The 13,045-nt window shown below is 52.2% G+C and overlaps 5 protein-coding genes across 5 annotated transcripts; 2 read left to right on the forward strand and 3 right to left on the reverse strand.

Annotated features, from left to right (window-relative positions):
* Positions 1 to 206: 206 nt before the first annotated feature.
* Positions 207 to 1,502, forward strand: PtrM4_001720 (uncharacterized protein; the record flags this gene model as incomplete). The annotated part of the gene is made up of 1 exon (XM_066102611.1): positions 207 to 1,502. One exon carries the CDS (start codon positions 207 to 209, stop codon positions 1,500 to 1,502), a length of 1,296 nt encoding a protein of 431 aa, XP_065964813.1.
* A 1,468-nt stretch (positions 1,503 to 2,970) lies between these two features.
* On the reverse strand, positions 2,971 to 3,902 carry PtrM4_001730 (ATP-bind-1 domain containing protein; the record flags this gene model as incomplete). The annotated part of the gene is made up of 2 exons (XM_066102612.1): positions 2,971 to 3,825; positions 3,876 to 3,902. The coding sequence occupies 2 exons, from the start codon at positions 3,900 to 3,902 to the stop codon at positions 2,971 to 2,973; spliced, it is 882 nt and encodes a 293-aa protein (XP_065964814.1).
* Positions 3,903 to 4,312: 410 nt separating this feature from the next.
* On the forward strand, positions 4,313 to 5,690 carry PtrM4_001740 (MetK, S-adenosylmethionine synthetase; the record flags this gene model as incomplete). The annotated part of the gene is made up of 3 exons (XM_001941765.2): positions 4,313 to 4,339; positions 4,392 to 4,447; positions 4,604 to 5,690. 3 exons carry the CDS (start codon positions 4,313 to 4,315, stop codon positions 5,688 to 5,690), a joined length of 1,170 nt encoding a protein of 389 aa, XP_001941800.2.
* Positions 5,691 to 6,909: 1,219 nt separating this feature from the next.
* On the reverse strand, positions 6,910 to 8,540 carry PtrM4_001750 (DUF1421 multi-domain protein; the record flags this gene model as incomplete). Its single annotated transcript, XM_066102613.1, has 2 exons — positions 6,910 to 6,914; positions 6,968 to 8,540. 2 exons carry the CDS (start codon positions 8,538 to 8,540, stop codon positions 6,910 to 6,912), a joined length of 1,578 nt encoding a protein of 525 aa, XP_065964815.1.
* A 1,428-nt stretch (positions 8,541 to 9,968) lies between these two features.
* PtrM4_001760 (DUF946 domain containing protein) lies at positions 9,969 to 12,222 on the reverse strand (the record flags this gene model as incomplete). Its single annotated transcript, XM_066102614.1, has 4 exons — positions 9,969 to 10,460; positions 10,509 to 10,930; positions 11,060 to 11,947; positions 11,970 to 12,222. 4 exons carry the CDS (start codon positions 12,220 to 12,222, stop codon positions 9,969 to 9,971), a joined length of 2,055 nt encoding a protein of 684 aa, XP_065964816.1.
* Between the last annotated feature and the right edge of the window lie 823 nt (positions 12,223 to 13,045).

A 13,045-nucleotide genomic window follows, 5' to 3' on the forward strand; every position in this document is an offset into this window, starting at 1 on the left:
CTCAGCGCCATGGTGGCATCCGCGTCTTTAAGTCACGGATTGTCAACGAGGTCAAAGGCAAAACTACCACTAAGCCGTACGAGAAATCGCGCCTCGTTGTTCAGGGTTATGCCGATGATGGAAAACGGATTGTGCTCACACAAAGCCCGACGATCCAGCGCGCCAGTCAGCGCATTATTATCGCGCTTGCACCCTCACTGCTTCAAATGGGCATGACGCTATGGCTTCGAGATATCACGCAGGCGTACACGCAAGCCGATGACCATCTCCAGCGCACGATCATCGCGGATCTTCCCACGCAACTCCGCAATGTCTACCCCAAAGGCACCATCATGGTGGTCGTGAAGCCGCTGTACGGCATCGCCGAGGCAGGAGCGTACTGGTGGTCAACCTACTTCAAACACCATACCACGACACTCGGGATGGAAACATCAACCTATGACCCGTGCCTCTTAATCACCAAGCCAACGGCGTTAGGCTTTGGTATTGTCGGCATGCAAACTGATGACACGCTCGGTCTGTCCGATGACGTGTTTGCCAATAAGGAGAGCAAGGAGCTGCGCTTCAGCGCCAAAGAGAAGCAGTTTCTTACTACTAACAACCCTATCGACTTTAACGGGTGCGTCGTTAGTCTCACAACAGACGGCGTGATCACACTACGCCAAAAGAAACAAGGTGAGAAACTGGAGATCGCAACTGACAAGAAGACGTACATTCAACAACGCGCACGTGGCGCTTACATCGCGACAATCTGTCAACCCGAAGCAAGCTTCGACCTCGCCGCTGCTGCGCAAGCGAGTGAGCCTACAAAAGAAGAAATATCCAAGTTAAACAAACGCATCGAATGGCAAAAGAAGAACCTCTGCCATGGGTTGACCTACGTACCTCTGGACATACGCAACCTCAAGCTGTTTACCCTAGTCGACGCGTCCTTTGCCAACAACAAGGATATGAGCTCCCAGATGGGATTCGTCATCGTACTCGGCAATGAAGTCACCTCAAGCGACACAAACTTCGGGATACGTGGCAACATCGTCCACTGGTCCTCAGTCAAATGCAAGCGGATCACCAGGAGCGTCCTCGCCTCCGAGATCTACGCGATGGCGCACGGCGTAGATATCGCAGTCGCGATCGGCGGCACCATTGATATGGTCATGGAACGACTCAACTTACCTAAGGTCCCCATCGTGGTATGCACCGACTCGCGATCGCTATACGATTGCCTTGTCAAGCTCGGCACCACCAAGGAGAAACGCCTTATGATTGACATCATGGCAATGCGCGAAGCCTACGAGCGCAGCGAACTCATGGATATCAGATGGATCGACGGTCGCGACAACCCAGCAGACTCTATGACAAAGGCAGGTTGCAACGCCGCGATAGAGAACCTCATCAACTCTAACGAGCTCAACCTCCGAGTGCAAGGGTGGGTCAACCGTGATCGCAACACCAAGCCCACGACCGAGAGCACCGAGCTCAGCAACCTTGAAGGCACCAAGTAGTCAACGGGCACGTGTGCGCGATAACGAAGGACACAAGAGGAGGACATAAGGGCATACAGGAAGGCGTATAGCGCTAGCCGAGATAGGCAACTAGCTACATTTCGGCAGCAGGATATTATTACAGATTTGGAGGATTTGGGGACGGATCTGATCTCCCGGCACAAAAAGAAAAGATAGTCAGTGTTGGGAATCGAACCTGCGGTAGATAAGGCAGCTGGTTGCTGCATGCACGAGCTTGGATTACACGGCTGACTAAGCCGTGTGGTCCGAGCTCTAGCTGCTGCCTTACTGCCGACCTCCCTCCACCTCCATAGAAGAACAAGAACAATCACAATCATTTCAACTCGTTGCAACGAAGGTGATTCCGATACCTTAGCCGTATCAACACAGACGTTTGGGAAACTACATTACTCCCATTTCGTTTTTTTGAAAGGAGAGGACGACAAAACATTTTTTTCAGCCAGCGGAATCTTTGTAGGAAGCATCCGTTCGTTTCTGTAGAATTTAAACAAAATAGGAGAAAGACAGGACATCCCCATATCGGTTTGAAGTTTTGGAAAACATCGAGCCTTCTGTAGGCTATTTCAGAAAAGAAAGAAGAAAGACAGGACATACTTAGGATTGTGCGGTACTGTTTACAAACATAGCAACCTTCGTAGTGGCTTTTAGGAGAAAAAGAGCAAGGAGAACAAACATCCTCTTCCATCCACTGCATTTCAATAAACATACCCCATACTTTATATCTTTTTAGAAAAAAGAGAGAGAACACATTGCCCGAATGTAGGGGAAATTTTGAGAAAATAGAGGAAAGAACATCAACTGCAGAGCTGAAAACTTTAAAAGAGTAAATGCAGAAGTTTGTAGAGGAGAGAAAGAGGAGAAGAGTGCGGGGATTTTATACCACTGCCCTGCCGCACAACCCACAGCCTCGCTGGACAGAACATCGATCAGATCGTTTTAACTTTCTATTTTAGAGAGATCTTAGTAAAGAATTTTAGGGTTGGAAAAGGGCACCAGAAGAGCATCCCAGTACTGGTCCATAATTTTTGGTAATTTTCAACACGAAAAAGGCGGAGAGAAGGAACATGTAGATTGTGACCAGTCCTTTTAGTAAGTGAGTGATTTGGATGTGATTGGAGAAAGGGAGAAAGAGTCCAAGAGACGGCTTTTATATTCACAGGCTGGTGGCTCGAGCGTCTGTTTCTTGGGATGACCAAAAGGCACATGTATGTGTTCTGTTCCCTTCAAAATGCTTAGGCACTAGTTTCATGTACGTGTGTACCAAAATCTCTCCGCATGCTGTCATGATGTAGTATATTCATATTGGGTATCGTAATTCCTTTCCCGATGCACAACGGCACCCTCCATTTCCCCTCGTAAGATCATGACTGGCGCAAAACGCCCAAGATGCAGTCATCATGCCCAGAACCAAAACGCCAACAATGCAAGTGCTTGTACCACGAAGAGCTCATGATTCGATGTCAACGTCAAACTCCTTGGGCTCCTTCGGTTCCTGCGATTCGTGGAATTGGATGGCATCGTCGATGTAGCTCAGCACTGCGCCCAAGCTATCCTCGTCCTGCACGTCCAACTTGAGGAACGATACCATGCTGAAGCCGTCGATGAGCTCGGCAACTGCCTTGTTCAGCTTGTGGAAAGAGGACCCGCTCATCAGGCTCTCTGTCGAAGTAGGATCCCTGTATTTGCGCTCTTCTTCGGGCGTGTTCTTCTTGCGCGCAGGGTCATCCTCGATGAGCTCTGCGTCTACGTCAACAAAGCGCTTGAGGTCGCGCTTTGCGATTTGTCCCTTAACAAGATCCATCTTGCTCAGTATGTTGATGTGCGGCATCTCCAGCATCATCATGGCGCTCATGGCGGATAGGGTACCCGAGAAGAACTTGGGGCGGTCGATGACGAAGGTGGCTTCGAGGAGGTATGCGGCGCACATGCGGATGTTCAGCGAGCCCGTCATGAGGTGCTTGACCAGACCTGGCAGTATAGGCACGTGAGTATACAGCTCGATCTGGCCGGGCATATCAAAGACGATCAGGTATTCTTCCGTGACCTCTTCGAGCGGATCGGTCAAAAAGTCAAGGTTCTCCATGAGGAACTCGAAGCAGTAGATTAGGCCGCCGTTGGGCCCCAGGCTCATCTCTTCCATGACATCTTCAAGACTGATGAGGTCCTTGATGTCGAGATCAGGCTCGAAAGCGAACTCTTCGGCGGCCGGGTCGAGGTTTACGTAGAAACATGGACGCTTGCTGTTCTGCAGGTGCTGGATGAGGGCGGTGCAAAAGGTCGACTTGCCTGCGCCGGCTGGGCCCTGGTACGGTCAGCGTCTGAAACTACAACATATAAACACGTGTATCATACCATGACCAGGGTACCATATTTACTCATAGTCGCGGTGAAACTCTTAGATTAAATGGCGCGCGTCGCTCAGCAGCGCAAAATGTCTTGACAGCCGTGGTAGCGGGACACTTTTCTGCCGGTCAGGCCGAGAGCGGTCAGGGCCATGTGGGGAGGGAGCGCGATTGGAGCGGTACAAAGAGGGTACACCTGAAGCGTTCGGGGTATCAATGGCGTGCTAGTGCGTAAGGCCGGAGTTGCTATGGTCGTGCACGTTTTTTCGGCAATTTGTGAGAGACGCCAGTTCCTCGCTGCTGCATAAATCCACTCACTGCCCCTCGACCCCTCCCTTTCCTCAACACACCCTCTTTCTTCCTTCTTCTTTCTTCCGTTTAAATAAACGCGGTCGCAAGTCCTACACTAGCACCTAGAGTCGCTTCTCCCCCTCACAATCCGCCAAAATGACTGTCCCCAACGGCAACGGAAAGGTAGGCTCTGCAATCGCGCTTTCTCCCCATTCCTGGTCTAACTATTGTTCAGAGCACCTTCCTCTTCACCTCTGAGTCGGTCGGCGAAGGCCACCCCGACAAGATCTGGTATGTAGACGCCTCCATGTTTCCTCAATTGCTGGCAATCTCCCTCGTTCTGTGAGCGATAAGAGATTGCCATGTCAGTTCGGCCCAAGAAATGGCGCCCCCACCTCGCCCAAGAGGCTACGTAGACACCGCCTGAACATGGCTGATTGTAAGCAGTGATCAGGTTTCAGACGCCATCCTCGATGCCTGCCTCAAGGAGGACCCGCTCTCCAAGGTTGCTTGCGAGACTGCCGCTAAGACCGGTATGATTATGGTCTTCGGCGAGATCACCACAAAGGCACACCTCGACTACCAGAAGATCGTCCGTGGCGCCATCAAGGACATTGGCTACGACTCTTCGGAGAAGGGCTTTGACTACAAGACATGCAACGTCCTCGTCGCCATTGAGCAGCAGTCGCCCGACATTGCCCAGGGTCTCCACTACGAGGAGGCTCTTGAGAAGCTCGGTGCTGGTGATCAGGGTATCATGTTCGGCTATGCCACCGACGAGACCCCTGAGCTCCTTCCTCTGACTGTCCTTCTCTCCCACAAGCTCAACTCGGCCATGACCGCTGCCCGCAAGGACGGCTCTCTCCCATGGCTCCGACCTGACACTAAGACTCAGGTCACCGTTGAGTACGCTCACGATGGCGGTGCCGTCATTCCTCTTCGTGTCGACACTGTCGTCGTCTCTGCCCAGCACAGCGAGGACATTACCACCGAGGAGCTCCGCAGTGAGATCAAGGAGAAGATCATCAAGAAGGTCATCCCTGCCAAGATGCTTGACGACAAGACCGTCTACCACATCCAGCCCTCTGGTCTCTTCATCATCGGTGGACCTCAGGGTGACGCCGGTCTTACTGGCCGTAAGATCATCGTCGACACCTACGGTGGCTGGGGAGCCCATGGTGGTGGTGCTTTCTCCGGCAAGGACTACTCCAAGGTCGACCGCTCGGCTGCGTACCTTGCGCGCTGGATCGCCAAGTCGCTCGTCAACGCCAAGTTGGCCCGTCGCGCACTCGTCCAGCTGTCCTACGCCATCGGTGTCGCCGAGCCCCTCTCCCTCTTCGTTGAGACCTACGGCACCTCTGAGCGCTCTTCTGACGAGCTCGTCGAGATTGTCAAGAACAACTTCGACCTCCGCCCCGGTGTCATCGTCAAGGAGCTCAACCTCATCAACCCAATCTACTTCCAGACCGCTAAGAACGGTCACTTCACCAACCAGGACTTCACCTGGGAGAAGCCCAAGGAACTCACCTTCTAATTTCCCTCTTCCTTCTCTCCTAATGCCATTGTTTTGCATATAAGAACGCGTAGGGGTTGAATCAACTTCATCCCTTTGCACACTTCACGGGGGCTATTTTTCTTTCACACAACACACCAATCACGATGATTCAACGACATTTATCATCATCACCGTCGTCCACTACTTGCGACGACGAGACCAAGGATTTTTGCATAATCTTCTGGACGACGAGGAGGGCGGGTAACAATGACCTTTTCAACAAGTGTTTATCGGCGTCCAGGGCATTCTCTTATACCCAAATGATACCAGCCCGTTGTTTGCTTTCCTCAACACAAAAAGTTTCCTCTTTTTTTTTTAAACATATACACTGAGAAACACGTTATAGAGCGGGTGCGCAGTCCCACTGTCGGTTCTGAGCATAGATGGAGAGAGAAAGCGTTTTTCAACACACACACACACACACCACCAATGTCTGGTGAGTACTGCAGTACGGTATCAACACGTATCTGCGTTTTCGCACGTTGTCTTTGATAGAGCTTGCGTCGTGGAAGATGGCGGCTTGCGCGCAGGGTTGAGATGGGAATGTGAATCAAGAGCCTCGTTTTGCGGGGTGGGGTTTATCAAACCATGTTGACTGGTCTTGTTCTTGCTGTTGTGATGTGATGTGATGTGACGTGATGTGATGTGACGATTGTACTCTTGCCAGACAAGCACAGCGAAGCTTAAACTTGGTCATGATAAACCCGCTCACTCTTTGTCCATGTATTGAGCATGCCTTATGTGTTTCCTCACGTGATGGTGATGATGATCTGAGATATAGAATGTGTGTGCATGTGTGCGTATGTGTATTTCTGTATAGACTAGGAGAATTATTCTACTATTACAAAGATGCGAAGCGGAAATTCTACTAAAATAGCAACGCTGGTACTGACTATGAGAGTCATTCATGATGACGACGATGATGATGATTTGATGCCAAAGGTGAGAGAGATAAATTCTAATCCATGCCATGCACCCCTTTACCGTTATTCAAAACTCATCCCCTCCTTAAACCTCACCCACCACACTCCCACTCCCCACACTACCCCCCAAATCCCAATAATTCCCCCTCGACCCCCCACTCCTCTTACTCTTCTTGGTACTCTGACTAGCACAACTACTACTACTACGCAGCTTGGCCGCCTTGGCACCTAACCCGACAGCTGGTGGTGGTGGTGTGTAGTAAGCAGCATAGCGCCTAGACTCCCTTTGGTGAGAAGATGATAGTAGCGCGGACGACGTGGGGAGTCTGTTACTTGACGACGTCCGGTTTACCAAAGGGTGGTTCTGGCGGATGATGGCTGCTCTGCGAGCGGAGCTGTGGTTGTCTTCGTTGCTGGTGGCCTGGGAAGAGGGTACTGGTGCTGTTTGGGCTTTTGATTGTGGTTGGGCTCGTGGTGGGAGGGATGAGGAGGAGGAAATGCTGGGGCGGCGCGACGAGGAGAAGCGTTTCATGAGGAAGTTGAAGATCATTTTGACGTCGAGTTCGCGCTCCCAGTATTCGCGTTCGCGGGCAAGGTCGTCGGCGATGGAGGTGTCGGGTGTGGGGGTTGGGGCTTCGGTGGGCTCCTCTTCGATGCCCCAGAGGGAGGCTTCGCTGTAGGTGTTTGAGGCTTGGACGGGGAAGGTGGGTGCGAATTGCGCAGATGCCGGTGATGTCGTGGGTTGCGAGCTTGACGGTCGCGTGGAAAGTGGGTCAGATGCGAGGGTTGTGTTTGACTTGACGGTCGTAAGACCTGCGTAGTCCGGCACTGCTTGTGTACGTTGGTAGGTAGAGAAGGCTCCAGGGTGTTCAGAGAGCTGGTTGACCAGGGTCCCGAGTTCTTGTGCGACCCTCTCGAGCAGCTTTGTCTGCCATGTGTCATCGGAGAGTTGAGACGCATCAACACCCGCCTCTTGCAGGGCCCTGTCGGTAGAGTACTCGGCGGGCGTGCCTGGTGTGGGTGTGACAGCTTCGTCTGGTAGCGACTCTCCGAATATGACTGACAGAGTGTCGTCGTCTAGACCGATAAGATCCCGAATCACCCGTCTTGTTATACGTTGCCAGAAGGACATGTTCTCTGTGCCTTCATCGGACGAGTCGCTTTGCGCACTCAACACAGATTGGGCCACTGTTGGCAACGTTCTTGTGGACGCTTGCTGTGCATTATCCACTCGACTTCGTCCGTTGCTGACCATGCTCATGCGCCGTCTCCTCCTGGTTTCCTTCTCAATCTCTTCCAACAGCGCCTTGCTCTGTTCTAACCGCCATCTCTCGACGCGCATTCGCTTCTCCTCCTCTGTGCTTATCCCCTCGGCATCTTCCAGTATAGTGAGATGTCGCTGTACACTGGATCGGCGTCTCGGTGCTCGTCTTCGGCGCTCAAACTGCCACATGTGCTGCTGCATTGTCGCGTCTGGCTCGAACTCGCCCAGTCCGTCGTGGGTTGGTAATACCGTATCGGCACTTTGCTGGACCCTGCCTACTGGAACACCAAACTCGGATGGCTCATGAAAAGCATGTAAGCCCTCATCCAAGCTGTCGAGCTCCTCCTCTGTACCAAGAAATGTGCCGACATCGTCGTCATGGTCAGACCGCGCCGCAGTCTCTAAGGAGCCAAACTCGCTGAATCGCGACAGACCAGCTGTTCGCGGGGTTCGGTCGGTCGAGGTGGTATGCGTGCGTGTGGTTACGGAAGGGGCGTTCGGGGAGAAGAGAACCCATTCCTCCGATTGCTCAAGGGGTCTCTGAATTTGAGGTGCGGTAGTTGTAGCTTCGGCAGTGGCGTCCGGAGCATTGTAGGATATCTGTCGTCCGCCCTGCGGCCTATGTTGCTGTATAAAAGCCATGGTGTGGCAGTCGAGGTGTGGTGCGGTGTAATGAGCACGTCACACGGGTACAAACTGTCGTATGCGCTGCGGGGAGGCGAATGTCTGGAAAAGATGATAGGATGATTCGAGCGCGTCGCGGTGGCGGCGGCAGCGTGCTTATCGTCTCGCTGGCCTCATGCCCCGTGAATGTTTACCGCTCCCTAGAGACGAGAGAGGGGAAGGGCAGGTGTATGATGTACAGATGTCGCTAACACGCGCTAGACAAAAACAGGCCGTCTACTGCAGGTGGCGGCTGATCAGGCGCGATATCGGGAAAACAAAAGCTGCGGGCGATCTATCAAAGGGTACACGTATACAGCGGTGTAAAAGTGTCTGGGGGACAGCTGAAGGTTTGCAGGTTATGTAGGTAAGACGCGTGAGGTTTACATGCGTGTCGCTGGGGGTTATCTGCACCACATGGAGGGGACCATGCCACCATGCATGCCATGTAAGGCCGCAGGTGCCCTGATAAGATAGGGACGCACACTAAGCACCCCCGCGGCGCTCATCCTCTGAGGCGGCCTACCACCACCCAATGCCCGACCCGGAGACTGTGATCTTCCAAGCGATGACGAGATGAGCCGTCAATTACTCACTCAAAAAGAGTCTTTCCTGTGGAAGATCCGAAAAAGCGCCTGAACCTTCTTTTTCCTGCACCGGAATCATCGTCGCGGCCCGGAATCTTCCTTGAAACAAGTCACGCAATTGCGCACATCGCACGCGCACCCTCACCTGCTTCTTACGCCATACCTCATGCCATGGCCCGTCAGACTACATACGGCAAGGCGTAATCTGAGCTAGCTGGCAATCACCGCCAACCTGGCGTAGCATAGATTGTGTATGCAGTCCGGATACGAGCCAGCTGGCAGTCACGAAAAGCTTCCCGAGCGCGGCTTACGTAGAAAATGCAATATCTGTCTCATCTCCACCCTCAATTGTGCCCCTGAACTGTTCTTTTGCTGTCGCCTCTTGTTTGCTTGTTGTCGTCCGAGAATCCAGCGAGAAGGGTTCTTTTGACGTCAGCTATTCCGAGCCTTCTCCATGCCGAACATCGCTCCCCTTTCGGCGACTGTCGCCCGCTTGACTTGCCCAAGGCGGCAGTACCTGTGAATGTACCTTTGAAGATGACACAAAGTTGCAGACGCAAATTTTGCAAATTTCCGACTTGACTCAAACATGACGACACGTTAGTCATTTGGGTGCTCACCGTCTCCTATCCGTGTCGTCACTGGAGCATAGGAGCGAGTCTTGAGAAAATAACAACAACATACAAGCAAAATGCTACATAGGTATCTCGAAAGGACGCAATCTTGGTACAGTATCAATGCAACAAAACGCCGTGCAGCCGTACAGCAGGTGAAATAAAACGTCGCAATCCGTGATATCATATTCCCGTGTTTCCTATCATCAAGACGCGGAATCGTATTCTGCACCAAACACCCGTTTGGCATCTTCCTCGCTCATCTCCTCGCCCTCGCCAACGTTCACCCATCTCTTCATAATGCTGGACCTCTCTTCAGGCCGTCCCTTGAGCACACACTCGCCATTGCCTTGGCAAATTTCTTGTCGTCCCAAATTCTTGAAACGAGGACCGAGCGGCCCATTGACGTAATGATACTGGCCCAGGAAACGATATTGTCGGGGGTCGCTGAGTGGGTAGAACTTGTCGCCCCAGTGGCCGGCAAAGTAGAACCATGACACGGGTGCGACAGGGTTTAGATTGGAAGGAACCAACTTGTCGTGTTGGTAATCGTATTTGTACGAGTACATGTTCATGACCGGGTCCCAGAGAGGACCACGGTCTGTGACATCATGCAGGATGCCACCAGGCAATACGTATGGATGTAAGCCTGCAGTGGCGTACATGGCGTGGGTTCCGGTAGCAGAGAAACCGATAGGCTGGAAACGTTAATACGTAACTGATTGTTTTGACAGGTACCAACTTACCCTCTGCCCACTCTTCTCTACAGCGTCCCAAGCGTATGCTTCACCGAAGCTGTGTTCACTGAAAAACACCGCTTTAGGCTTGCCATGCTGGAATCTAACAACAGTGTGTTCCCAGTCTCCAACATGATTGCCAAAACGCACATTGAAGACTGCGTTGCCAAGGTTGTAGCTGTAGAAGAAGAACCAGAACGCGTCCACTACCCCGTCACCCTTATCCACGACGACCAATGGTACAGGCGCGTCGCTTCGTCCGCCTACAACTTTCTTCCCAGTATATTTCCTTCGGCTGAAGCGTAGTTCGGATCGCCATTCGCTGTCGTCATCAACAAGCTCTTCACCTTCGGGCGTCTTGGTTGGAATGGGAAGACCAGATGATGTGGGATCCGGTCGAATTCCACCGCGGTCCTTGGTGTCACCCAAACCTACGTGCCACCAGCTATACTTTTTAGCGTTTTTGTCTTGTTTGATGCGACCATTCGGCCCGTCTCCATGTTGCCACTCATCGTCGTCATCGTCGTCGTTTGGTGCGGTAGGAATGTTGTAGTCCGCACCCAACCAAGCCGGACGATCCTCAACGTTGTCGTCGCTCTGCAGGTATACGAATCTTCCCCACTTGTTAAGCTCGCCGAGATTGCTAATGTTTGGATGGTTACTCGTCGCTTGCATGGGCGTATAGTTTAGATGTGGTGTTGTGTGTATCAAATGCTCTCCCATGTCACCGGGCCAGTATTCTTCACCCGAGTAGAGATGTATCAATGGCGCATGATCTATAACGTATTGTGGTATCTCGCGCTCATCCATTGGCTTATAATCCTCGGGTATTGTCCTCGCATCGTGCCAGAAATCTTTCAGGTCGGGATGGGCGCCATGTCCGGTATCAACCTGTTGATATCCGTAGCCATCCAAGTTCTGGGTGGTCCAGTTGTCCTTGTTCAAATGCGACAGGCCACATATCCCAAACCATCTACAAGCCTTGCGATCCAGCCATGATCGCGAGGACGCCACCCATGCTCTTTCCTCTGCCCGTTCTTCACCCGGAGGTGTCAAGTAATCAAACAAGAGGTCCTGGTATACTTGAGAGAACGTAAAGAGCCCAAACAAGGTACCGACAGCGGTCATTGCAGGTTTTCTGCTCTTCATGTCTTTATCTTGCTCGGACGGTGAGTCCACAATTCCGGCTACAGCGGTGGGAGATTGCGCAAACGACTGGTCTTGTGACGAATGTTCCTCGGGGGTATCGATGGTAGGTATAATATATCGGTCGGAGGCGTCCCGCGCAGCGTCCGAAGGTTCGACGACAGTGTTGGTTGAGTAGATGGCTATCGGAGGATAATCGGTAATGTCCACTCGAGGTAAAGATGACGAAGGGAGCGGTGACGGCAGGAACGCCTGAAGCGGAGCCTGGCCTCCGCCATGGTGGAGGGAGGGTACGATTGGCACTGACTAGTCAGCATGGATTACATTCTTCAACGGGAAACGCAACGTCAAAGCGCAGGGTCTTGTGATACGCTGTGGGAAGGGAAGGACCGGTAGCCGATACTGCCGGAAGGCTGGGTATGCGGGTTGACGGTTGGCAGGCGCAGGAAAAGTCCGCACTGATCAACACCAGGACGTCCGTTACGAGGCCCATATATCTTGGGATTGGGCTAATCGCGTGTCCGAAAAAGGGGATAAACACGAGTATGACGATATCCCATGATGACTTGACTGGCATAATGCGGCCGGACATGCGCGGAAGTGCACTTACTGATTCAAAATGAGTTCCCGATTGGCGCCGAACCTGGGCTCCCAAGACACACAATGCTTAGTAGAGGGGTGCGATTAAGGAGGTGGATGAACAACGCATGTAGGAAGATGTGATTGTAGGTGGTGCGTATTGATGTTTGAGGCATGACAGACAGCTCCAAGCTGGGCATACGTCGTTCACCCTAAGCAGGGGCCGATGCGGGGACCTCGGTAGCAATGCGGCTCTCCATGAACGTGGCTCCAGGCACGGGCTGCGAGCCTATCGATAGCCACAATATGGGGAGAAGCTTGTACAGTGGGCCTGGATGTGGCTGCATGCAATGATCCAGTTGCGGTATGTTTGCTTTCTGAGAGGTGTGGTTTGCAGCTTATCGCGCGGGCCTAGCTATCGCCAGACTGCCATCTCAATCATATACGGATGTAGCATTTTATGATAGACCACTAGCACCTACCCAAGAGCTTGTCGCAGATCGTATTAACGTGGCAGTGTGTGAATGGTAAGCTTTGGTATGGGGGCAGTATTCTTTTCTTCCGATTGGGGGTGCAAAAAGATATGCCGGTCAGTCCAACATGAAAGAACCATGAGAGAACTGTCAATCTTCAGACTGCTAACATCGCAAAAAAAGAATGGTTTTCTCCGCTCCCAGAATCGAACTAGGGACCTTTCGATAACAATTGCTATTACAGTCGAACGTGATAACTAGTGGAATGTTAGATGATGAATTAAGGGTAGTGGGAGAAGGTTTGTACGTACACCAACTACACCAAGCGGAGCTGTACGACCCAAGGGC

This window comes from Pyrenophora tritici-repentis, chromosome 1, assembly GCF_003171515.1.
Source record: "Pyrenophora tritici-repentis strain M4 chromosome 1, whole genome shotgun sequence".
Classification (NCBI taxonomy): Eukaryota; Fungi; Ascomycota; class Dothideomycetes; order Pleosporales; family Pleosporaceae; genus Pyrenophora; species Pyrenophora tritici-repentis.